The sequence below is a fragment of the Oncorhynchus clarkii genome, chromosome 11, assembly GCF_045791955.1.
Source record: "Oncorhynchus clarkii lewisi isolate Uvic-CL-2024 chromosome 11, UVic_Ocla_1.0, whole genome shotgun sequence".
Taxonomy (NCBI): domain Eukaryota; kingdom Metazoa; phylum Chordata; class Actinopteri; order Salmoniformes; family Salmonidae; genus Oncorhynchus; species Oncorhynchus clarkii.
Window position 1 is genome coordinate 8,471,779 of NC_092157.1, and position 26,379 is coordinate 8,498,157.

The window sequence follows — 26,379 nt, forward strand, 5'->3', positions numbered from 1 at the left end:
GTTATATTACCCCCACGCTGTCCAGGGACATTGGTAATTGCCCTCTGTCCTATTACATTTCTTCCGCGGCGCCTGGTTTTGGTTGAAGCCAACCTCATTCACATAAATAAATTCATGGCAAATTACATGGGCATCCAGCTCCAATACTCTCTGTAACAGACAAAAGGATATACAGATGAGTAAATATGGTATGTTTGAAGTATTGGAAGCAGTGTTGCATACATATCTCTACAAAGTCATGTTGCATATTCTTGACTCTGTCAGAGTTTCTCTCAAATGGCACCTTGTAAAGTTGTTTCATCGTCACTCGGTGCCGTTGGAGGATGCGTTGTGTGGTCGACAGGCTTACAGCATTGATGTTGTTAAATATGGTGTCATTATTCAAGATATGCTCTCTTATCGCTCGAATCCTAATTGCATTGTTGGCCAAAACCATATTTATAATTGCAGTCTCTTGTACATCTGTAAACAAGTGTCCTCGTCCTCCATGATGTCTTTGCCTTTCCACTCTGTACAGAAATCAAACACAGTATGTGTTCAGCATAGGAACTGTAAACAATGTACAAAAAAAAAATGTAGACCAGCATGATAACCAACCTCCTTCGTTCAATGCAGTGCAGTAAATGGATGGCTTAGAGTTACAAATGTTTATGCAATACTAGGCAGTCATACGTATTTTACAGTACATTACTGTAATGCTAAAATAGTCATTAGATAGTTGCATAACTCTTCACATTTCTGAAGGTTCGAATTATGGACGCCACTGTAAATCGACTCAAGTTGGGCTGGACTCTCAGTCCAGCCTCTCTCATGGTCAAACCGTGGTTGATCACATGATCAACAAGTGTTGCCCTAATCTCATCAGAGATGGCTCTCATCCTTCTCTTCTTTGCCTTTGCCCTCGTCCTCGTCCTCTTCTTCCTCTTCCTCTCCCTCCTACTCCTCTTGCTCTCTGTCCATTGTTGGCATCCATTGTTCAAAACAGGTAATCTGACCTTTGACCTATTCAGAGGCCTATAATGCAGTAAAGCAGTGATTGGTTAGTGATCAGTTAAGCTATTTGTGTTTGCGCTTGTGAGGAGTGTGTGTGACCTGGTGAATAAGTGTAGCATTTTGATTGGTTGTGTTTGGAAAAGGAAAGCAAGTCACTTCCTGTTCGATTTTTGTGTTTTCGGTAAAGAAATGTGTGTAGTGTTTTGAAAAAAAGTGTTTTATGCAATTGACAACTGAGTCAAAGGCTGAGAAATAGCTTATGGTTTTGGATATTTGGTGTATAGTTTTGCACTTTGAGTGAGAGGTTTCAAAAATTGTGTGACATGAAAAGATTTTGTGTGTAAGCAGTTGGGAAAATTTTTTTAATTTGATCAGTTTCTCACTGCAGGAATATAATCCTGCAGCAAAAGGACATTTGAATTATTAGATGGACTGTAATTCATGGACATTTTTGAATTATTAGATGGACTATAAATCATGGACATTTTAATTATTAGATGGACTATAAATCATGGACATTTTAATTATTAGATGGACTATAAATCATGGACATTTTAATTATTAGATGGACTATAAATCATGGACATTTTAATTATTAGATGGACTATAAATCATGGACATTTTAATTATTAGATGGACTATAAATCATGGACATTTTAATTATTAGATGGACTATAAATCATGGACATTTTAATTATTAGATGGACTATAAATCATGGACATTTTAATTATTAGATGGACTATAAATCATGGACATTTTAATTATTAGATGGACTATAAATCATGGACATTTTTGTTGAAATGTATAGATTTTTTGTTGGGATAAATCAGGTCTGAAATTTTAAAGTGGAAATTGAATACACAACAATTTGCATTTCCTGCTGCGTAGGAAAAATGTATGCGATAGCAGAGTGATCAAATTCTGATATAACATCTGTACTGACAACTGCAGAAACCTTACAACAAAGTTACATTACAAAAGTGCTGTGGTACTCAAATGTCGTTTTTATAATATCTGCGAAATGTCGACACCAGCACTTGTTGTTTTCCCCTGGATGTTATTATTTTACAAAGCTGCTTGATTTCACACACATCACTATACATAAACTGGGTAACCCAATAGATCCTTCGGGATGGGAAGCCGAGAAGGGCACGACACTGAACTGTGTGTGTGTCTGTCTGTCTGTCTGTCTGTCTGTCTGTCTGTCTGTCTGTCTGTCTGTCTGTCTGTCTGTCTGTCTGTCTGTCTGTCTGTCTGTGGTTTTGAACTCGTTTACCTCATGTTTTTTCTATTGACTATGTCGTTTCCCAATGTCTGCCTCCTCCCCCAGAAATGACGGACAGGCAGGACAAACAAGCAAAGTTGCCAAAAGTTGATTTGATTTGCCCTTCTCAGTGACAAACGATGCCATCTACCCTAACATGATAGATGACCCCCAGTGTCTGTCAAGCTCAGGAATATGACTGAGCTCCATCGCGACGGGCCAACACACCTTGAATTATAGGCATCTAATTCACACACACTGACACCTGCCCTCTGCGCTACCTGCAGTCTAGCACCGCACCTGCCTTGCCTGAACACCTGCAGTGCCTTATCCACCCTCAGGCGACCTACCAGGGATTCAGGTCCTCCCCTTGTGCGCCCTCCACCCTCCCACCCCCCTTTTGTCACACTTCAGCTGGAAACACCGGCCCTGTATGAGCGAGAGGAGCATTCTGGGAGCAGGTGAACTACAGTAGCCTGAGGTAACATAATTACGCCATAGATACTGTTTAAAGTGGAACGAGACCACAATGTCTTTTCACAGGCCTTTTGCAGGTGTCAACCTTGTATCTACAAATACGTTTTTCTTATATATATATATATATATATTTTTTTTACAGATAAATAGAAAGGATGGAAGTGGGGAAAGATAGAGGTTGTGTCAAAGAGTAATAAGCCGTATTTGAACCTACGTCGACACGTATACATGTATGCCAGAGGCATGATAGGTATTACCGCTAAACCAGTCAGGCCCTAAGAGAGAATTCAACACATTACGGCGGTTGTGTGATTTGATCAAATCAAAGTTCATTTGTCACGTGCACCGAATACAATAGGTGAAATGCTGATTTACAACAGGGGAAATTTCACCTTACAGTGAAATGCTTACTTACAGGCTCTAACCAATAGTACAAAAAAGGTGTTAGATGAACAATAGGTAGGTAAAGAAATAAAACAACAGTAAAAAGACAGGCTATATACAGTAGAGAGGCTATATACAGTAGACAGGCTATATACAGTAGAGAGACTATATACAGTAGAGGCTATATACAGTAGAGAGGCTATATACAGTAGAGGCTATATACAGTAGAGAGGCTATATACAGTAGAGAGGCTATATACAGTAGCGAGGCTATATACAGTAGCGAGGCTATATACAGTAGCGAGGCTATATACAGTAGACAGGCTATATACAGTAGAGAGGCTATATACAGTAGAGAGGCTACATACAGTAGCGAGGCTACATACAGTAGCGAGGCTATATACAGTAGAGAGGCTATATACAGTAGAGAGGCTATATACAGTAGAGAGGCTATATACAGTAGTGAGGCTATATACAGTAGACAGGCTATATACAGTAGAGAGGCTACATACAGTAGCGAGGCTATATACAGTAGAGAGGCTACATACAGTAGAGAGGCTATATACAGTAGAGAGGCTATATACAGTAGCGAGACTATATACAGTAGAGAGGCTATATACAGTAGAGAGGCTATATACAGTAGAGAGGCTACATACAGTAGCGAGGCTATATACAGTAGAGAGTCTACATACAGTAGAGAGGCTATATACAGTAGAGAGGCTATATACAGTAGAAAGGCTATATACAGTAGCGAGGCTATATACAGTAGCGAGGCTATATACAGTAGAGAGGCTATATACAGTAGAGAGGCTATATACAGTAGAGAGGCTATATACAGTAGAGAGGCTATATACAGTAGAGAGGCTATATACAGTAGTGAGGCTATATACAGTAGAGAGGCTATATACAGTAGAGAGGCTATATACAGTAGCGAGACTATATACAGTAGCGAGACTATATACAGTAGAGAGGCTATATACAGTAGTGAGGCTATATACAGTAGAGAGGCTATATACAGTAGAGAGGATATATACAGTAGAGAGGCTACATGCAGACACCAGTTAGTCAGAGTGATTGAGGTAGTATTTACATGTAGATATGGTTAAAGTGACTATGCATATATGATAAACAGAGAGTAGCAGCAGCGTAAAAAGAGGGGTTGGGGGTGGCACACAATGATCTACTGTGATTCTGGGAGACCAGGGGAAATCTCATTGTGATTAGTTTGTCCATACCTCCTCTTTGGGCTGCTCCTGTTGCCTCTTCTCCTGCTGCACCTTTGGGCGGCTACACTCCCCTGGTTTAGCCCAGGGTCCTCTCCCGTCGAGGATTTCCTCCCATGTCCAGAAATCCTTATTGCGCGTCTCCTCGCGCTGCTCCTGCCTGTTGACACGCTGCTTGGTCCTTTTGTGGTGGGTGATTCTGTAACGGTTTTCTTGATGAGAAGGAGAGTCGGACCAAAATGCGGCGTGTAGATTGCGATCCATGTTTATTGTGACTATAGCAACACGAATCTAAATACAAACAGTGCAAAATAATAAACGTAATGAAAACCGAAACAGCCTAAACTGGTGCAAACTAACACTAAGGACAGGAACAATCACCCACAAACACACAGTGAAACCCAGGCTACCTAAATATGGTTCCCAATCAGAGACAATGACGAACACCTGCCTCTGATTGAGAACCATATCAGGCCGAACATAGAACTGGACAAACTAGACATGTAACATAGAATGCCCACTCAGATCACACCCTGACCAACCAAAACATAGAAATATACAAAGTAAACTATGGTCAGGGTGTGACAGTACCCCCCCCCCAAGGTGCGGACTCCGGCCGCAAAACCTGAACCTATAGGGGAGGGTCTGGGTGGGCATCTGTCCGCGGTGGCGGCTCTGGCGCTGGACGTGGACCCCACTCCATAATAGTCTTGGTCCACCTCCTTAGCGTCCCTAGATTGGTTACCCTCCTTAAAGACCGCTCGGGACAGAGGGGCAGCTCGGGACAGAGGTAGCTCGGGACTGATGGGTAGCTCAGCACTGAGAGGAAGCTCAGCACTGAGAGGAAGCTCAGCACTGAGAGGAAGCTCAGGCAGGTGGTTGGATCCGGCAGATCCTGGCTGGCTGGCGGTTCTGGAAGATCCTGGCTGACTGGCGGATCCGGAAGAGTCTGGTCGACTGGCGGATCCGGAAGAGTCTGGTCGACTGGCGGATCTGGAAGAGTCTGGTCGACTGGCGGATCTGGAAGAGTCTGGTCGACTGGCAGATCTGGAAGAGTCTGGTCGACTGGCAGATCTGGAAGAGTCTGGTCGACTGGCAGATCTGGAAGAGTCTGGTCGACTGGCAGATCTGGAAGAGTCTGGTCGACTGGCAGATCTGGAAGAGTCTGGTCGACTGGCAGATCTGGAAGAGTCTGGTCGACCTGGAAGAGTCTGGTCGACTGGCAGATCTGGAAGAGTCTGGTCGACTGGCTGCTCTGGAAGAGTCTGGTCGACTGGCTGCTCTGGCTGCTCCATGCTGACTGGCTGCTCCATGATGACTGGCAGCTCTGGCTGCTCCATGCTGACTGGCTGCTCCATGCTGACTGGCAGCTCTGGCTGCTCCATGCTGACTGGCTGCTCTGGCTGCTCCATGCTGACTGGCTGCTCCATGCTGACTGGCGGCCCTGGCTGCTCCATGCTGACTGGCGGCCCTGGCTGCTCCATGCTGACTGGCGGCCCTGGCTGCGCCATGCTGACTGGCGGCCCTGGCTGCTCCATACTGACTGGCGGCCCTGGCTGCTCCATGCTAACTGGCAGCTCCTTATTGCGCGTCTCCTCGCGCTGCTCCTGCCTGTTGACACGCTGCTTGGTCCTTTTGTGGTGGGTGATTCTGTAACGGTTTTCTTGATGAGAAGGAGAGTCGGACCAAAATGCGGCGTGTAGATTGCGATCCATGTTTATTGTGACTATAGCAACACGAATCTAAATACAAACAGTGCAAAATAATAAACGTAATGAAAACCGAAACAGCCTAAACTGGTGCAAACTAACACTAAGGACAGGAACAATCACCCACAAACACACAGTGAAACCCAGGCTACCTAAATATGGTTCCCAATCAGAGACAATGACGAACACCTGCCTCTGATTGAGAACCATATCAGGCCGAACATAGAACTGGACAAACTAGACATGTAACATAGAATGCCCACTCAGATCACACCCTGACCAACCAAAACATAGAAATATACAAAGTAAACTATGGTCAGGGTGTGACAGTGCTGTTGTATTTGCGTGTTCACGGGAGTGTTCAGGGTTGTGTTTGTGTGTGTGTGGCATTTCCATTCTGCTTGAGAGTTTATCTTATGAGAAGCCTTCCTATCACAACAGCTTCCATCAGCCTCACTGGACACTGAGCTCTAATTGCTAAATGTTAATACAACACATGCAAGGAATTGCTGTGTTTTTTCATCCTTACTTATTCACCCTGTGAATTGATACTGTGTGAGGGCAATTTGTGACTGTTGTTGTTTTCGTAATCAGTGGCTGTGGGGGAGTGGTTTCTCCTCCTAGGCAATCAGACCATGATACTTTTGCCTATTAAGCAACAAGATGAACTGCCCCTCCCTACCTTCAGGCTCTGCTCAAACGCTACACCCCAACCTGAGCACTCCGTTCTGCCACCTCTGGTCTCCTGGCCCTCCCACCCCTACAGGAGGGCCGCTCCTACTCAGCGCAGTCCAAGGCACCCCAAATGGTGAATAGCAGAGTCCCTGCCCATCTCCTGAAAACATCTAAAACCCTACCTCTACTTTTGTTATTGTTTTTTTTGTTTTTTACCCCTTAATAAATCAAATCAAATCAAATCAAAATGTATGTCACATGCGCCGAATACAGCAACTTTACCGTGAAATGCTGACTTACAGTGCCTTGCGAAAGTATTCGGCCCCCTTGAACTTTGCGACCTTTTGCCACATTTCAGGCTTCAAACATAAAGATATAAAACTGTATTTTTTTTGTGAAGAATCAACAACAAGTGGGACACAATCATGAAGTGGAACGACATTTATTGGATATTTCAAACTTTTTTAACAAATCAAAAACTGAAAAATTGGGCGTTATGTTTGAAGCCTGAAATGTGGCAAAAGGTCGCAAAGTTCAAGGGGGCCGAATACTTTCGCAAGGCACTGTACAAACTCTTAACCAACAGTGCAGTTCAAGAAGAAGAAAATATTTACCAAATAGACTAAAACAAAGAGTAATAATAAAAGTAACACAATAAGAATAACGAGTCTATAAACAGGAGGCACCGGTACCTAGTCTGTGTGCGGTGGTACAGGCTAGCTGAGGTAATCTGTACATGTAGGTGGGGGCGAAGTGACTAGGTAACAAACAAACAGCGAGTGTACAAAAGGGAGGAAGTTGTCAATGTAAATTGTCCGGTGGCGTTTTTATGATTTGTTCAGCAATCTTATGGCTTGGGGTAGAAGCTGTTGAGGAGCCTTTTGGTCCTAGACTTGGCGCTCCGGTACCGCTTGCCGTGAGGTAGCAGAAAAAACTCTGATACCGCCTATTATATAGGTCCTGGATGGCAGGAAGTTTGGCCCCTGTTACGTATTGAGCCGTTCGCATTACCCTCTGTAGGAATTTATGGTCAGATGCCGAGCAGTTGTCATACCAGGCGGTGATGCAACCGGTCAGGATGCTCTCGATTGTACAGCTGTAGAACCTGTTGAGTATCTTGGGACCCATGCCAAATATTTTCAGTCTCCTGAGGGGGAAAAGGTTTTGTTGTCTCCTCTTCACGACTGTTTTGGTATGTTTGGACCAGGATAGTCCGTTGGTGATGTGGACGCCAAAGAACTTGAAACTCTCGACCCGCTCCACTATATTCCTGTCGATGTTAATGGGAGCCTGTTTGGTATGCCTTTTCCTGTAGTCCATGATCAGCTCCTTAGTCTTTCTCACATTGAGGGACAGGTTGTTGTCCTTGCACCACACTGCCAGTTCTCTGACCTCCTCCCTATAGGCAGTCTCATCGTTGTCGGTGATCAGGCCTACCACTGTTGTGTCGTCAGCAAACTTAATGATGGTGTTGGAGTCGTGTTTGGCCACGCAGTCGTGGGTTAACAGGGAATACAGGAGGGGACTAAGTACACACCCCTGAGGGGCCCCAGTGTTAAGGATCAGCGTGGCAGACGTGTTGTTGCCTACTCTTACCACCCGGGGGCGATCAGGAAGTCCAGGATCCAGTTGCAGAGGGAGGTGTTTAGTCCCAGAGTCCTTAGCTTAGTGATGAGCTTCATGGGCACATTGGTGTTGAACGCTGAGTAGTCAATGAACAGCATTCTCACATAGGTGTTTGTTTTGTCCTGGTGAGAAAGGACAGTGTGTAGTGCGATTGAGATTGCATCATCTGTGGATCTGTTGGAGCGGTATGCAAATTGGAGTGGGTCTAGGGTGTCCGGGAGGATCCTGTTGATGACCAGCCTTTCAAAGTACTTCATGGCTACCAACGTGAGTTATCGCTTTTCTGGTCTAGAAGTTATTTTCGGTCGTAAGAGACGGTTGTAGCAACATTATGTACACAATAAGTTAAAAAATAAGTTACACCAAACGCCAAAAAATAACAAAATTGCACAATTGGTTGGGAGAATGTAAAACGTCAGCCATGTTCTATGGCGCCATCTAGCTCTGACTTTACTCTACTGAGGGAAAATGGCTTACTATGAATGTGATATGTGGTTGTCCCACCTAGCTATCTTAACATGAATGCACTAACTTTAAGTCGCTCAAATGTAAATGTAAGGTTTTGGGGAACTTTCATCTTGTCCTTCCCTGCCCGATTCCCATCCTTCTCTTTCCCTGTCTCTCTGTCTCTCTGTCTCTTTGTCTTTCTCTTGCTCTCTCTCTCTCTCTCTCTCTCTCTCTCTCTCTCTCTCTCTCTCTCTCTCTCTCTCTCTGTATAACGCTATCATATTGATCCAACTACCAGATCAGAAAGGCTAAACCCTCCCCCATCTCCCCCGCCAGGTGCTGTCACTGGGTGCCGACGTCCTCCCAGAGTACAAGCTCCAGGCACCTCGTATCCACAAGTGGACCGTCCTCCACTACAGCCCATTCAAGGCGGTGTGGGATTGGCTCATCCTGCTGCTGGTCATCTACACGGCCATCTTGACCCCTTACTCCGCCGCCTTCCTCCTCCACGACCAGGAAGAGGCAGCCATGTTGAACTGTGGCTACTCGTGCTCGCCGCTCAACGTGGTCGACCTCATCGTGGACATCATGTTCATCGTGGACATCGTCATCAACTTCAGGACGACGTACGTCAACACTAACGACGAGGTGGTCAGCGCCCCGCTGAGGATAGCGATCCACTACTTCAAGGGCTGGTTCCTCATCGACATGGTGGCAGCCATCCCCTTCGACCTGCTCATCTACCGCAGCGGAGAGGAGGTGAGGAATTGGGGATAGGGGAAGTGCATTGTGGGTAATGGAGTTTTGTGAGGACAACCTGTGTTAGAATGCATCTTAAGTTACGGGGATTGTCAGATATGAATCTTGGTTTTAAAGGTTTGATTTCGTATTTAAGGGTGGTTAGATATATTGACCTGTAGATAACCACAAATAATGAAAGCTATTTGCAATTAGCTTTTGGGACCTCCAAAATAAAAACTCCCTTATTAATGGACCTCCAATGAACTACAGGTCAGGGATATCCCCACAAAGGCTCCGGAGCAGAAAAACAACTGTGAAAGTTTGTACTGTCAACTTTCTTGCCAATGTTTAATTAATTGAACCTCAAGTGGCCAGTGAGCCAAGGAAGTGGACATTCTCCACAGCAGAGGACTTTCATTTATTGTGAAGTGAGGAACTAGGCTTTCTGCCAAGCAGGGATGTAATCGGGTCCTTGTTAATTTGCTGTATAGACGTGGTGGGGGCTCCTCAAGACAAGTATAATGGGTGGGAATAACAGAACCAACCGACAGCACAGTAAATCATGGGGAGGATTCATGGGAAGATCTCCGCTAGTACAGACCACGGTCTCAGTACTGCTGAGGGGATCCGGTACAAGTGTAGGGCAGAGGATGGTCCACAGCACATTTTATAAATTTCACTAATGTAATTTATCCTAAACAGACAATAATCATGCCTTTTGCACACAATGTACATAGATTCTTTTTTTTCTACTATGTTATTGACTTGTTTATTGTTTATTGTTTACTCCATGTGTAACTGTGTTGTTGTCTGTTCACACTGCTATGCTTTATCTTGGCCAGGTCGCAGTTGCAAATGAAAACTTGTTCTCAACTAGCCTACCTGGTTAAATAAAGGTGTTCTCAACTGGCCTACCTGGTTAAATAAAGGTGTTCTCAACTAGCCTACCTGGTTAAATAAAGGTGTTCACCAACTAGCCTACTTGGTTAAATAAAGGTGTTCTCAACTAGCCTACCTGGTTAAATAAAGGTGTTCACCAACTGGCCTACCTGGTTAAATAAAGGTGTTCACCAACTAGCCTACTTGGTTAAATAAAGGTGTTCTCAACTAGCCTACCTGGTTAAATAAAGGTGTTCACCAACTAGCCTGCCTGGTTAAATAAAGGTGAAATAAAAAAAGAACAAAACAAATTAAAAAAACAGGGTCCAGGCTTTTGGTCCAGCCAAGCAGTCAGACATCTGATTCAACCAATCGACTAATAATAGTCTTCAATCAAGACTTTAATGAGTTGAATCAGCTTTGTTACGGCTTGTATGGAGCAGAACTCTGCAACACAGGACCTCCCAAGGTAAGATTGGACACTAAACAAACTGTTTCTCATCTCTCTTGCCAGACGACCACTCTGATTGGCCTGCTGAAGACGGCCCGCCTCCTCCGGCTAGTCCGCGTGGCGAGGAAACTGGACCGCTACTCAGAGTATGGCGCCGCCGTCCTCTTCCTGCTCATGTGCACGTTCGCCCTCATCGCCCACTGGCTGGCGTGCATCTGGTACGCCATCGGCAGCGTGGAGCGCAACGGCAGCATCGGCTGGCTCCACACGCTGGGCGAGTCGTTGGGGAAACACTACAACGACACGGTGCGGGGCTCGGGCCCCTCCATAAAGGACAAGTATGTCACAGCCCTCTATTTCACCTTCTCCAGTCTGACCAGCGTGGGCTTTGGCAACGTCTCCCCCAACACCAACTCTGAGAAGATATTCTCCATCTGTGTCATGCTCATAGGATGTAAGTACCACGTTCCCTCGTATGTGCTGGAGGGTAAACTATAAGGGATGTAGAAATTCATGCTACTGTGATTTAATTGGTTAACAATAGGGTGGGGCCGCATCTGCTCGTATTTACTTGGTTACTTGTTTTGTTGCAGTGTTCGCTGTCTTGGTCTGCTGCTAACAGTTTGAATGAGAATCTGTGATAAAACTGGTTCCGTGTGGTTAAAACTGGTTCAGTGTGGTTAAAACTGGTTCAGTGTTAGGGTTAGGATAAGCGGAAGGATCATTGTAAGGTGTTATGTCTGTTTTAATATGCCTCACCAAGAAGACCATCCCTCTCAGTTCTGCAGTCAGCAGTGGTCACATTTCAACATGGAGGATGATTATTACAGTGCCTTCGGATTCAGACACATTTACTTTTTTCAAATTATGTTACGTTACAGCTTTATTCTAAAATGTATTACATTTGTTTTTTTCCTCATTAATCTACACACAATACATAATGACATCACAATACCCCATAATGACCTCACAATACCCCATAATGACATCACAATACCCCATAATGACAAAACAAAAACAGGTTTTTAGAATTTGTTTCTAATTTATTCAAAATTAAAAACCGGAAATATAACATTTATATAAGTATTCAGACCCTTTACTCAGTACTTTGCCTGAGCACCTTTGGCAGCGATTACAGCATCAAGTCTTCTTGGGTATGACCCTACAAGCTTGGCACACCTGTATTTGGGGAGTTTCTCCCATTCTTCTCTGCAGATCTTCTCATGCTCTGTCCGGTTGGATGGGGAGCGTCGCTGCACAGCTATTTTCAGGTCTCTCCAGAGATGTTCGATCAGGTCCGGGCTCTGGCTGGGCCACTCAAGAACATTCAGAGACTTGTCCCGGAGCCACTCCTGCATTGTCTTGGCTGTGTGCTTAGCGTCGTTATCCTGTTGGAAGAGGAACCTTCGCCCCAGTCTGAGGTCCTGAGCACTGCTCTGGAGCAGGTTTTCATCAAGGATCTCTCAATACTTTGCTCCGTTCATTTTTCCCTCGATCCTGACTAGTCTCCCAGTCCCTGCCACTGAAAAACATCCCCACAGCAGCATGCTGCTGCCACCACAATGCTTCACCGTATGGATGGTGCCAGGTTCCTTCCAGACGTGATGCTTGACATTCAGGTCAAAGAGTTGAATATTGGTTACAACAGACCAGAGAATCAGGTTTCTCATGGTCTGAGAGTCTTAAGGTGCCTTTTGACAAAACTCAAAGCAAGCTGTCATGTGTCTTTTACTGAGGAGTGACTTCCTTCTGGCCACTCTAGTATAAAGGCCTGATTGGTGGAGTTCTGCAAAGATGGTTGTCCTTCTGGAAGGTTCTCCCATCTCCACAGAGGAACTCTGGAGCTCTGTCAGAGTGACCATCGGGTTCTTGTTCACCTCCCTGACCAGGTGTGCTCCAAGGGTACTTCAGGGGTACTTCAGGGGTACTCCAGGGGTACTCCAGGGGTTTTTCAGGGGTACTCCAGGGGTATTTCAGGGGTACTTCAGGGGTATTTCATGGGTACTTCAGGGGTATTTTAGGGGTACTCCAGGGATATTTCAGGTGTACTCCAGGGGTACTCCAGGGGTATTTCAGGTGTACTCCAGGGGTACTCCAGGGGTATTTAAGGTGTACTCCAGGGGTACTCCAGGGGTATTTCAGGGGTACTCCGGGGGTACTCCAGGCAGAGTAACATTCAGCTGGTGGCACAGTAAGAGAGAAAGGAACCACTAATATAATTGGGGAGAACAGGTTTATGGTAATGACTGGAGCAGAATTAGTGGAATGGTATCAATTACATCACAGACATGGTTTGATGCCATTCCATTTGCTCCGTTTCAGCCATTACTATGAGCCGTCCTCCTCTGCTCTAGAGCCTGTTACAACCACTAACTGGTCTGAGATACTATAACGTTTGTTCCCAGGGTGCAGTAGAGAGTAGTTGTATTCTGCTGCTCCTGAATTTTGTTCACAATAATCATTTATTCCTCCAGCTCTGATGTACGCCAGTATTTTTGGTAACGTGTCGGCCATCATCCAGAGGTTGTACTCGGGTACGGCCAGGTACCACACCCAGATGCTGCGGGTCCGAGAGTTCATCCGTTTCCATCAGATCCCCAACCCACTGAGGCAGCGGCTGGAGGAGTACTTCCAACACGCCTGGTCCTACACTAACGGCATTGATATGACCGCTGTGAGTCACACACACACACTTAAACCCACATACATACACACTCAAACACACAGACACAGACACACACACACGCAAACACACACACACTTAAACTCACACACACTTAAACCCACTTACATACACACTCAAACACACAGACACAGACAAACACACACACACACACTTCAACACACACACACTTAAACCCACATACATACACACTCAAACACACACAGACACTCAAATACACACACACACACACACACACACACACTCAAACACACAGACACACACACACACACACACACACACACACACACACACACACACACACACACACACACACACACACACACTCAAACACACATACACACACGCACACAGAGACACTCAAACACACACGCACTCATACACACACACACACACACACACACACACACACTCAAACACACAGACACACACACACACACACACACACACACACACACACACACACACACACACACACACACACACACACACACACACACACACACACTCAAACACACATACACACACGCACACAGAGACACTCAAACACACACGCACTCATACACACACACTCAAACACACACACTCAAACACACACACTCAAACACACACTCTCTCTCTCTCTCTCTGACTGAGCCTAGACTCTCTCCAACACGCTTTAAGTGCGTGTTGGATTTCCCAACATGAAAATTGCAATATTCCGTCTGAATTCCTGTTTGACTTAATAAATAATTTACAAGATACAGCCAAGTTGCTTGTTTGCTCAACTTCCTCATTATGTTGTGTTGAGAAGCGTATTGGATTAGTAAAATGTTTGCTGACGTGATTATAACGGTGGTCATGATGTAACCCCTCCTCACGTCTGTCTGACTGAATCAGTCATAGCCTCTGTCTATTAATGATGACCTCATTGGTCGGTTGGATAGAGATGGACTAGAGTGGGAGTATTAAGGTTTAAGAAGAGGGGGGTGTTTCCAGACGTTGGTCTGGTCTGACAGCTTTGTCCCAGAGTCACACAGAAAACCTTCCGCTCCTTCATCTGAAATGTAATTGTGTCTCCTTGTCAGAATGGGGAAATCATTAATACGGCTTGTAGTATTCATTAAATAAAACATATTTTAAAAGCCTTTACAAGTCCTGTGAAAGTATATCAGCAGATTGCTGACTAAATATTGCAGTTGTTTTGGGGTAATATTCGCTTGGATGCTACGTATCAGACAACTACATTTTTGACAGAATATGTGTATGTTTGTCATTCAGCAGTGATGTCTCAGTTGGTAGAGTGTGGCTCGTGCAACGCCAGGGTTGTGGGTTTGATTCCCACAGGGGACAAGTAAGAAATATGTATCCACTCAATACATTCTGTAAGTTGCCCTGGATAAGGGTGTCCTGTAAATATCTAGCTGCTGCCTTTAAGTTAGTATCACCGTCTCTCCCCCTCTCCCACTCTCTCTATCCCCCCCTCTCTCTCTCTATCTCTCTCTCTCTCCCCCTCCCTCCATCTTCTCTCCCCACCACCCCCCTCCATTCCCCTTTCTCTCCCCCTCTCTCCCACTCTCTCTCTCCCCCTCTCTGTCTCCCTCACCCTCCCACTAAATACTCACTCTCTTTCTCCCCCTCCCTCCTCCCCCTCTCTCCCCTCACCCCCCTCCATTCCCCTTTCTCTCCCCCCCTCTCACCCTCTGTCTTCCCCTTTCTCTCCCTCTCCCTCCCCCACATCTTTCCCTCTCTCCCTCCCTCCCCCTCCCTACCTCTCTCTCTACCAGGTGTTGAAGGGGTTCCCAGAGTGTCTCCAGGCTGACATATGCCTCCACCTTAACCGTACCCTCCTGGAGAACTGCAAGGCCTTCAAGGGCTCCACGAAGGGCTGTCTGCGGGCCCTGGCCATGAAGTTCAAGACCACCCACGCCCCGCCTGGCGACACCCTGGTGCACGCCGGCGACGTGCTCACCGCCATCTACTTCATCTCCCGTGGCTCCATCGAGATCCTCAGAGGCGACGTGGTGGTGGCCATCTTGGGTGAGGATGATAGACAGGAGCTACTGTCAACCCAAATAGAATAGGTTCTACTACGACTAGTGTTGCATGTATCAACCTAAAGGGGAAGGAGTAGAAAACTGAATGTGGTATATTCAGAGATTCAGATGTGTGCCAGGGAACCAAATAAATAAAAATGAACCAACAGAGCCATCTACTGGCAACAATTGGTCCTACTTGTACGTCATATAGCTTCAAGAACTGGGCACTCAAGAAGGGTGAAAGGCTATCTCATTTAAAACAAACACTAGTACTCTGGACCATTTTAATAATTTCAAATCTGTAGGTTTGCCGTCTGACATCCCAGTAATAGAAAAAAGTAGGACTGTTTAACATTTGCATTTGTTAATATACAGTACCAGTCAAATGTTTGGACACACCTACTCATTCAAGGGCTTTTCTTTATTTTGACTATTTTCTACATTGTAGAATAATGAAGACATACAAATTATGAAATGACACATATGGAATCTTAGCCACCCTTTGCCTTGATGACAGCTTTGCACACTCTTGGCATTCTCTCAACCAGCTTCACCTGGAATGCATTTCCAGCAGTCTTGAAGGAGTTCCCACATATGCTGAGCACTTGTTGGCTGCTTTTCCTTATCGCTGCAGAATGCTGTGATAGCCATGCTGGTTAAGTGTGCCTTGAATTCTACATAAATCACACGTAAGTGTGTCCAGACTTTTGACTGGTACAGTATGTAAAATATGGTACTATGTCCTCTCGTCTCCCACAGGGAAGAATGACATCTTTGGTGAGCCTATCAACCTGTACGGGCGGGCTGGAAAGTCCAATGCGGATGTGAGAGCTCTGACCTACTGTGACCTCCATAAGATCCACAGAGAGGACGTCCTGGAGGTGTTAGACATGTACCCAGAGTTCTCCGACCACTTCTGGATGAACCTGGAGATCACCTTTGACCTCCGGGATGTGAGTATGTCCTCTGCCCTGATTGCAAGAACTTTTCCTCATATCTTAAACTTCACGACCATAACACATTTTTATATTCATATATGAATTGATGAATACAAATTAGGGAATTAATGAATTTGTAAGTTATTTCCATTGTGCATTCCTATGGAGCAGCTATTTTACACATTGATACTATATAAGTCCTTTATCTTCCGTGATGTTTCAAGATGTCTTGCTTTGTTAATCCCTGCAGGCCAATATGATTCCAGGCTCTCCAGAAAGTGACAACTCAAACTGTGTAGGATTCAACAAACTGCGCAGACGCAAACTATCATTCCGGCGCCGGACAGAGAAGGGTAACCATCCCTTCCACTCCTTCGTCTCTGTTTATGAGAGCTAATATTACTACCCATTGCTTCTCTCTCTCTCTCGGTGAAGAGGAACACCCACTATCCACGCTTAGTCGTAGGTCACAAATCAACTTTTCAGATCCCATCCAGTGTGTCACCATCTCTTCCTGTTTCTTCTCTCAGACGACGCCAATGCAGGAGAGAATAAAAAGGAGAGATCCAACAAGCCAGTTCGGCGTAGACGGAAGGAGGCGGCCAGTAAGCAGGGGGTGAGGCTTAAGCCAGACTGGGAGGGACCTCGGAGTTCAGTGTCCACCCACTCCAGCAGTGGCGAGGGGGAGGAGTCTGTGGTCACATGCCCCGCCCCTCAGTCAGCGCTGCATGAGATGTCCCCGGCTCAGGCCACCTCTCTGATCTTTAGGGACAATCCCGAGGGGGAGGGGGAGGGGGACCACAAGGGGGGCAACACCTGCAATGCACTCTCAGGTGGGTCTGGGAACACACACAGACACAGACACACAGACACACAGACACAGACACATAGACACACAGACACACAGACACACAGACACACAGACAGACAGACACACAGACAGACACACAGACACATAGACAGACAGACAGAGAGACAGACAGACACACAGACACACAGACACAGACACATATACACACATACACAGAGAGAGACAAACAGACAGACAGACAGACAGACAGACAGACAGACACACATACAGACACACAGACACACACACAGACAAACAGACACACAGACACACAGACACACACAAACAAAAAGACACACAGACAAACATACACACAGACACACAAACACACACAGACAAACAGACACACACAGACACACACACAGACAAACAGACACACAGACATGGACACACAGACACACACAGATAGACACACAGACACACACAGACAAACAGACACACAGACACAGACACACACACAGACACACATACACACAGAGAGACAAACAGACAGACACACAGATACATACAGACAAACAAACATACATACACACACACATAGACACACACACAGACACACACAGGCACACAGACACACATAGACACACAGACAAACATACAGACACACACACACACACAGACAAACAGACACAGAGACAAACATACACACAGACACACACAAACACACAGACACACAGACACACACACACACAGACAAACAGACAGACACACAGACACACACAGACACACACACAGACAAACAGACACACAGACACACACACATGGACACACGGACACACAGACACACAGACACACACATAGACAAAGAGACACACAGACACACACGGACACACACACACAGACACACAGACAAACAGAGAAACAGACACACATACACACAGAGAGACAAACAGACAGACACACAAACACACACACACAGACAAACAGACACACAGACACATTCACCGACAAACAGGCACACAGACACACAGACACACACCGACACACAGACACACACAGACACACACACAGACACACAGACAAACAATATAAAACAATAGAATATGCCTTCATACCCTATTCTCCCCTTTCTCCCCTCTCTCCCCTATCTTCTTCACAAACAGGAGCATTTTCAGGGGTCTCAAATATCTTCAGTTTCTGGGGGGAGAGTCGGGGCAGTCGTGAGTACCAGGAGTTGCCTCGGTGCAGCCTGCCATCCTCCCCCCCTCTCAACAATATCAGCCGCAGGCAGCGCACCGAGCTGGACAACAGACTGGACCTGCTGCAGCAACAACTCAACAGGTACAGAGACATGCAGAGACAGAGACATGTAGAGACAGAGACATGTAGGGACAGAGACATGTAGGGACAGAGACATGTAGAGACAGAGACATGTAGGGACAGAGACATGTAGGGAAAGAGACATGTAGAGACAGAGACATTTAGAGACAGAGACATGTAGAGACAGAGACATGTAGGGACAGGTAGAGACAGAGACATGTAGGGACAGAGACATGTAGGGACAGAGACATGTAGAGACAGAGACATGTAGAGACAGAGACATGTAGAGACAGAGACATTTAGAGACAGAGACATGTAGAGACAGAGACATGTAGGGACAGGTAGAGACAGAGACATGTAGGGACAGAGACATGTAGGGACAGAGACATGTAGAGACAGAGACATGTAGAGACAGAGACATGCAGGGACAGAGACATGTAGAGACAGATACATGTAGAGACAGAGACATGTAGGGTCAGGTAGAGACAGAGACATGTAGAGACAGAGACATGTAGAGACAGAGACATGTAGAGACAGAGACATGCAGGGACAGAGACATGTAGAGACAGATACATGTAGGGACAGAGACATGTAGGGACAGAGACATGTAGAGACAGAGACATGTAGAGACAGAGACATGTAGGGTCAGGTAGAGACAGAGACATGTAGGGACAGAGACATGTAGGGACAGAGACATGTAGAGACAGAGACATGTAGAGACAGAGACATGTAGGGACAGAGACATGTAGAGACAGAGACATGTAGGCACAGAGACATGTTGAGAGAGAGACATGTAGGGACAGAGACATGTAGAGACAGAGACATGTAGAGACAGAGACATGTAGGGACAGAGACATGTAGAGACAGAAACATGTAGGGACAGAGACATGTAGAGACAGAGACATGTAGAGACAGAGACATGTAGGCACAGAGACAGGAGCAGGGACAGAGACATGTAGAGACAGAGACATGTAGGGACAGAGACATGTAGGGACAGAGACATGTAGAGACAGAGACATGTAGGGACAGAGACATGTAGAGACAGAGACATGTAGAGACAGAGACATGTAGGGACAGAGACATGTAGAGACAGAGACATGTAGAGACAGAGACATGTAGGGACAGAGACATGTAGGGACAGAGACATGTAGAGACAGAGACATGTAGAGACAGAGACATGTAGAGACAGAGACATGTAGGGACAGAGACATGTAGAGACAGAGACATGTAGAGACAGAGACAGAGACAGGGGCAGGATTGGGGCAGGAACAGGGGCACAGGAACAGAGACAGGGACAGAGACAGGAGCAGGGGCAGGCTAGGGGCACAGAGACAGAGACAGGAGCAAGGACAGAGTCAGGGGAAGGGACAGCGACAAGGACAGGTGCACAGGGATAGATACAAGGGTAGGACAGGGGCACAGGGATAGACACAGGGGCAGGACAGGGGCACAGGGACAGAGACAGGGGCGAGGGCAGGAGCAGTACAGGTGCACAGGGATAGATACAAGAGTAGGACCGGGGCACAGGGATCGACACAGGGGCAGGACAGGGGCACAGGGACAGAGACAGGAGCAGTACAGGTGCACAGGGACAGATACAGGAGCAGGGACACGGACAGGAACAGGGACAGAGACAGTGGCAGGAGAGGGGCAGGAACAAGGGCGGGACTGAATGGTTTTACATCTAACCGTTGTTTCAACATGGTTTACAATTCAGTTATACATCTTACCGTTGTTTCAGCAATGGGGTTGAGATCTGGTGACTGAGACAGCCATGGCATGTGGTTTACGTCGTTTTCCTGCTCATCAAACCATTCAGTGACCACCCGTACCCTGTAGATGGGAGCATTGTCATCTTATGGAGACATAGTCCAGCATTTTTATACATGACCCTAAGCATGATGGTACAGTGCATTCGGAAAGTTTTCAGACCCCTTGACTTTTTCCACATTTTGTTACTTTACAGAATTATTCTCAAATGGATCCAATTGTTTGTTATCATCAATCTACACACAATAACCCATAATGACATCACAATAACCCATAATGACATCACAATAACCCATAATGACATCACAATAACCCATAATGACAAAGCAAAAACTGTTTTTTTGAAAGTTCAGCAAATGTATTAGAAATAGAAAACTGAAATATCGTAACAAAATGTGGAAAAAGTCAAGGGGTCTGAATACTTTCCAAATGCACAGTAGGTTCATTGATTAATTAACTCAAGAACCACACCTGTGTGGAAACACCTGATTTCAATATACACTGAACAAAAATATAAACACAAGATGTAAAGTGTTGGTCCCATGTTTCATGAGCTGGAATTAAAATATCCCTGAAACATTCCAGTAAATACAATATAACAAGTAAAACACTGGAATGGTAGTTTTGCAGTGGAAGAATGTGCAAAGTAGAAATAAAAATAATGGGGTGCAAAGGAGCAAAATAAATAAATCAATTAAATACAGTTGGGAAAGAGGTAGTTGTTTGGGCTAAATTATAGGTGGGCTATGTACAGGTGCAGTAATCTGTGAGCTGCTCTGACAGTTGGTGCTTAAAGCTAGTGAGGGAGATAAGTGTTTCCAGTTTCAGAGATTTTTGTAGTTCGTTCCAGTCATTGGCAGCAGAGAACTGGAAGGAGAGGCGGCCAAAGAAAGAATTGGTTTTGGGGGTGACTAGTGAGATATACCTGATGGAGCGTGTGCTACAGGTGGGAGATGCTATGGTGACCAGCGAGCTGAGATAAGGGGGGACTTTACCTAGCAGGGTCTTGTAGATGACATGGAGCCAGTGGGTTTGGCGACGAGTATGAAGCAAGGGCCAGCCAACGAGAGCGTACAGGTCGCAATGGTGGGTAGTATATGGGGCTTTGGTGACAAAACGGATTGCACTGTGATAGACTGCATCCAATTTGTTGAGTAGGGTTTTGGAGGCTATTTTGTAAATGACATCGCCAAAGTCGAGGATTGGTAGGATGGTCAGTTTTACAAGGGTATGTTTGGCAGCATGAGTGAAGGATGCTTTGTTGCGAAATAGGAAGCCAATTCTAGATTTAACTTTGGATTGGAGATGTTTGATATGGGTCTGGAAGGAGAGTTTACAGTCTAACCAGACACCTAAGTATTTGTAGTTGTCCACGTATTCTAAGTCAGAGCCGTCCAGAGTAGTGATGTTGGACAGGCGGGTAGGTGCAGGTAGCGATCGGTTGAAGAGCATGCATTTAGTTTTACTTGTATTTAAGAGCAATTGGAGGCCACGGAAGAAGAGTTGTATGGCATTGAAGCTTGCCTGGAGGGTTGTTAACACAGTGTCCAAAGAAGGGCCGGAAGTATACAGAATGGTGTCGTCTGCGTAGAGGTGGATTAGAGACTCACCAGCAGCAAGAGCGACCTCATTGATGTATACAGAGAAGAGAGTCGGTCCAAGATTTGAACCCTGTGGCACCCCCATAGAGACTGCCAGAGGTCCGGACAGCAGACCCTCCAATTTGACACACTGAACACTATCAGAGAAGTAGTTGGTGAACCAGGCAAGGCAATCATTTGAGAAACCAAGGCTGTCGAGTCTGCCGATGAGGATGTGGTGATTGACAGAGTCGAAAGCCTTGGCAAGATCAATGAATACGGCTGCGCAGTAATGTTTCTTATCGATGGCGGTTAAGATATCGTTTAGGACCTTGAGCGTGGCTGAGGTGCACCCATGACCAGCTCTGAAACCAGATTGCATAGCAGAGAAGGTATGGTGAGATTCGAAATGGTCGGTAATCTGTTTGTTGACTTGGCTTTCGAAGACCTTAGAAAGGCATGGTAGGATAGATATAGGTCTGTAGCAGTTTGGGTCAAGAGTGTCCCCCCCTTTGAAGAGGGGGATGACCGCAGCTGCTTTCCAATCTTTGGGAATCTCAGACGACACGAAAGAGAGGTTGAACAGGCTAGTAATAGGGGTGGCAACAATTTCGGCAGATAATTTTAGAAAGAAAGGGTCCTGATTGTCTAGCCCGGCTGATTTGTAGGGGTCCAGATTTTGCAGCTCTTTCAGAACATCAGCTGAATGGATTTGGGAGAAGGAGAAATGGGGAAGGCTTGGGCGAGTTGCTGTTGGGGGTGCAGTGCTGTTGACCGGGGTAGGAGTAGCCAGGTGGAAAGCATGGCCAGCCGTAGAAAAATGCTTATTGAAATTCTCAATTATGGTGGATTTATCAGTGGTGACAGTGTTTCCTATCTTCAGTGCAGTGGGCAGCTGGGAGGAGGTGTTCTTATTCTCCATGGACTTTACAGTGTCCCAGAACTTTTCTTCCTGTGTTGCAGGATGCAAATTTCTGCTTGAAAAAGCTAGCCTTGGCTTTTCTAACTGCCTGTGTATAATGGTTTCTAGCTTCCCTGAACAGCTGCATATCACGGGGGCTGTTCGATGCTAATGCAGAACGCCATCAGATGTTTTTGTGTTGGTTAAGGGCAGTCAGGTCTGGGGAGAAACAAGGGCTATATCTGTTCCTGGTTCTACATTTCTTGAATGGGGCATGTTTATTTAAGATGGTTAGGAAGGCATTTAAAAAAAATATCCAGGCATCCTCTACTGACGGGATGAGATCAATATCCTTCCAGGATACCCCGGCCAGGTCGATTAGAAAGGCTTGCTCGCTGAAGTGTTTCAGGGAGCGTTTTACAGTGATGAGTGGAGGTCGTTTGACCGCTGACCCATTACGGATGCAGGCAATGAGGCAGTGATCGCTGAGATCTTGGTTGAAGACAGCAGAGGTGTATTTAGAGGGGAAGTTGGTTAGGATGATATCTATGAGGGTGCCCGTGTTTAAGGCTTTGGGGAGGTACCTGGTAGGTTCATTGATAATTTGTGTGAGATTGAGGGCATCAAGTTTAGATTGTAGGATGGCTGGGGTGTTAAGCATGTTCCAGTTTAGGTCGCCTAGCAGCACGAGCTCTGAGGATAGATGGGGGGCAATCAGTTCAAATATGGTGTCCAGAGCACAGCTGGGGGCAGAGGGTGGTCTATAGCAGGTGGCAACGGTGATAGACTTGTTTTTAGAGAGGTGGATTTTTAAAAGTAGAAGTTCAAATTGTTTGGGTACAGACCTGGATAGTAGGACAGAACTCTGCAGGCTATCTTTGCAGTAGATTGCAACACCGCCCCCTTTGGCAGTTATATCTTGTCTGAAAATGTTGTAGTTTGGAATTAAAATTTCTGAATTTTTGGTGGTCTTCCTAAGCCAGGATTCAGACACAACTAGAACATCCGGGTTGGCAGAGTGTGCTAAAGCAGTGAATAGAACAAACTTAGGGAGGAGGCTTCTAATGTTAACATGCATGAAACCAAGGCTATTACGGTTACAGAAGTTGTCAAAAGGGAGCGCCTGGGGAATAGGAGTGGAGCTAGGCACTGCAGGGCCTGGATTCACCTCTACATCGCCAGAGGAACATAGGAGGAGTAGAATAAGGGTGCGGCTAAAAGCAATAAGAATTGGTCGTCTAGAACGTCTGGAACAGAGAGTAAAAGGAGGTTTCTGGGGGCGATAAAATAATATCAAGGTATAATGTACAGACAAAGGTATGGTAGGATGTGAATACAGTGGAGGTAAACCTAGGTATTGAGTGATGAAGAGAGAGATATTGTCTCTAGAAACATCATTGAAACCAGGAGATGTCATTGCATGTGTGGGTGGTGGAACTAATAGGTTGGATAAGGTATAGTGAGCTGGACTAGAGGCTCTACAGTGAAATAAGCCAATAAACACTAACCAGAACAGCAATGGACAAGACATATTGACATTAAGGAGAGGCATGCTTAGTCGAGTGATCAAAAGGGTCCAGTGAGTGGAGAGGTTGGTTGGGGGTCACGGCGATTTAGACAGCTAGCCAGGCCATCGGTAGCAAGCTAGCATAGGATGGAGTCTGTTGTTAGCCACCTCTTTTTCCGTCAGTAGATTAGTGGGGTTCCGTGTGGTAGAGGGGATTAATCCAAATCACACAACAACAACAAAAATAAGAACAATAGATATAGTTATAGAGGCCCAAGAAGAAAACATAATAATAATAATAAAAATAAATAAATTGTCCGATTGTCTATTCAGATAGCAGCCGGTAAGACAGCTAACGGTTAGCAGGCCGCAGATGGGCGTTCAGGTAACGTCGCGACGGAGGAGCCAGCCGGATCTCCTTCAGGTAGATAACGTCGGCAGTCCAGTTGTGAAGGCCCGGTGGGGCTCCGCGTAGGCAGTAAAACGGGTCCGGATAGGTGACTGCAGCCCAGGAGTGATTGATGGAACTCAGGAGTGATTGACGGAGCTGGCTAGCTCCGGAATAATTTATGTTTGCTCCGGAATCGACGAAAGCCAGAAGTCACACGGATAGCAGCTAGCTAGCTGTGAGATCCGGGTATGAATGTCCAGAGAGCAGTTGAAATCCAGGGATTTGCTGACGGGAGGAATGTCCACCAGAGCTGATGCCAGAGAATTCACTGTTAATTGCTCTACCATAAGCCGCCTCCAACTTTGTTTTAGAGGATTTGGTAGAATGTCCAACCGGCCTCACAACCGCAGACCAGGTGTAACCACACCAACCTAGGATCTCCACATCTGGCTTCTTCACCTGTAGGATCGTCTGAGACCAGCTGACGAAACTGTGGGTTTGCAGAAATTAAGAATTTCTGCACAAACTGTCAGATACCGTCTCAGGGAAGCTCATATGCGTGCTTGTCGTCCTCACCAGGGTCTTGACCTGACTGGAGTTTGGTGTTGTAACCGACTTCAGTGGGCAAATGGCCTCACCTTCGATGGCCACTGACACGCTGGAGAAGTGGGAGAGCGGTTTGTTGATGTCAGCGTTGTGAACAGAGTGCCCCATGGTGGAGGTGGGGTTATGGTATGGGCAGGCATAAGCTACGGACAACAAACACAATTGCATTTTATCGATGGCAATTTGAACGCACAGAGATACTGTGACGAGATCCTGAGGTCCATTGTCGTGCACATTTATCCACCGCCATCACCTCATGTTTCAGCATGATAATGCACGGCCCCATGTCGCAAGGATCTGTACACAATTCCTGGAAGCTGAAAATGACCCAGTTCTTCCATGGCCTGCATACTCAACAGACATGTCACCCATTGAGCATGTTCGGGATGCTCTGGATCGACGTGTACACCAGCGTGCTCCAGTTCCGCTAATATCCAACAACTTCTCACAGCCATTAAAGAGGACTGGGTCATTATTCCACAGGCCACAATCAACAGCCTGATCAACTCTATGTGAAGGAGATGTGTCGCACTGCATGAGGCAAATGGTGGTCACACCAGATACTGACTGGTATTCTGATCCACGCCCTTACCTTTTTAAAGGTATCTGTGACCAACAGATGCATATCTGTATTCCCTGTCATGTGACATCCATAGAATGAATGTATTTCAGTTGACTGGTTTTCTTATAGGAACTGTAAAATCAGTAAAATGTTTGAAATTGTTGCATGTTGCGTTTATATTTTTTGTTCGGTGTAGTTGGTGTCTCTCATTCACTCCAGTGTTTCCATTATTTTTGACAGTTACATGATATAATTCATTCAGGATAGAAACAGAGATTTAGGAGTGTGGCTTTAAGGCACTGTAAAATCACAGGCCACATATCAGTGGGATTTATTGCCACTGATAAAGATCAAACCATTAACTGCAGCTGAAGGCTCCTGATTAAAACTCACTCTGTATGATATAGAAGATCTAGCAGGACAATTTTGCTGTAGCCCTCTGAC

The 26,379-nt window shown here is 45.8% G+C and overlaps 1 protein-coding gene across 1 annotated transcript in view; it reads left to right on the forward strand.

Annotated features, from left to right (window-relative positions):
• LOC139420147 (voltage-gated inwardly rectifying potassium channel KCNH2-like) overlaps positions 1-26,379 on the forward strand; it is a 324,004-nt gene that overhangs the window by 293,669 nt on the left and 3,956 nt on the right. The window contains exons 6-13 of the mRNA XM_071169928.1: positions 9,135-9,557; positions 10,933-11,323; positions 13,344-13,543; positions 15,319-15,571; positions 16,330-16,523; positions 16,759-16,861; positions 17,039-17,341; positions 18,462-18,639. Coding sequence (XP_071026029.1) covers positions 9,135-9,557; positions 10,933-11,323; positions 13,344-13,543; positions 15,319-15,571; positions 16,330-16,523; positions 16,759-16,861; positions 17,039-17,341; positions 18,462-18,639 — 2,045 coding nt within the window. The remainder of the gene's footprint in view (positions 1-9,134; positions 9,558-10,932; positions 11,324-13,343; positions 13,544-15,318; positions 15,572-16,329; positions 16,524-16,758; positions 16,862-17,038; positions 17,342-18,461; positions 18,640-26,379) is intronic.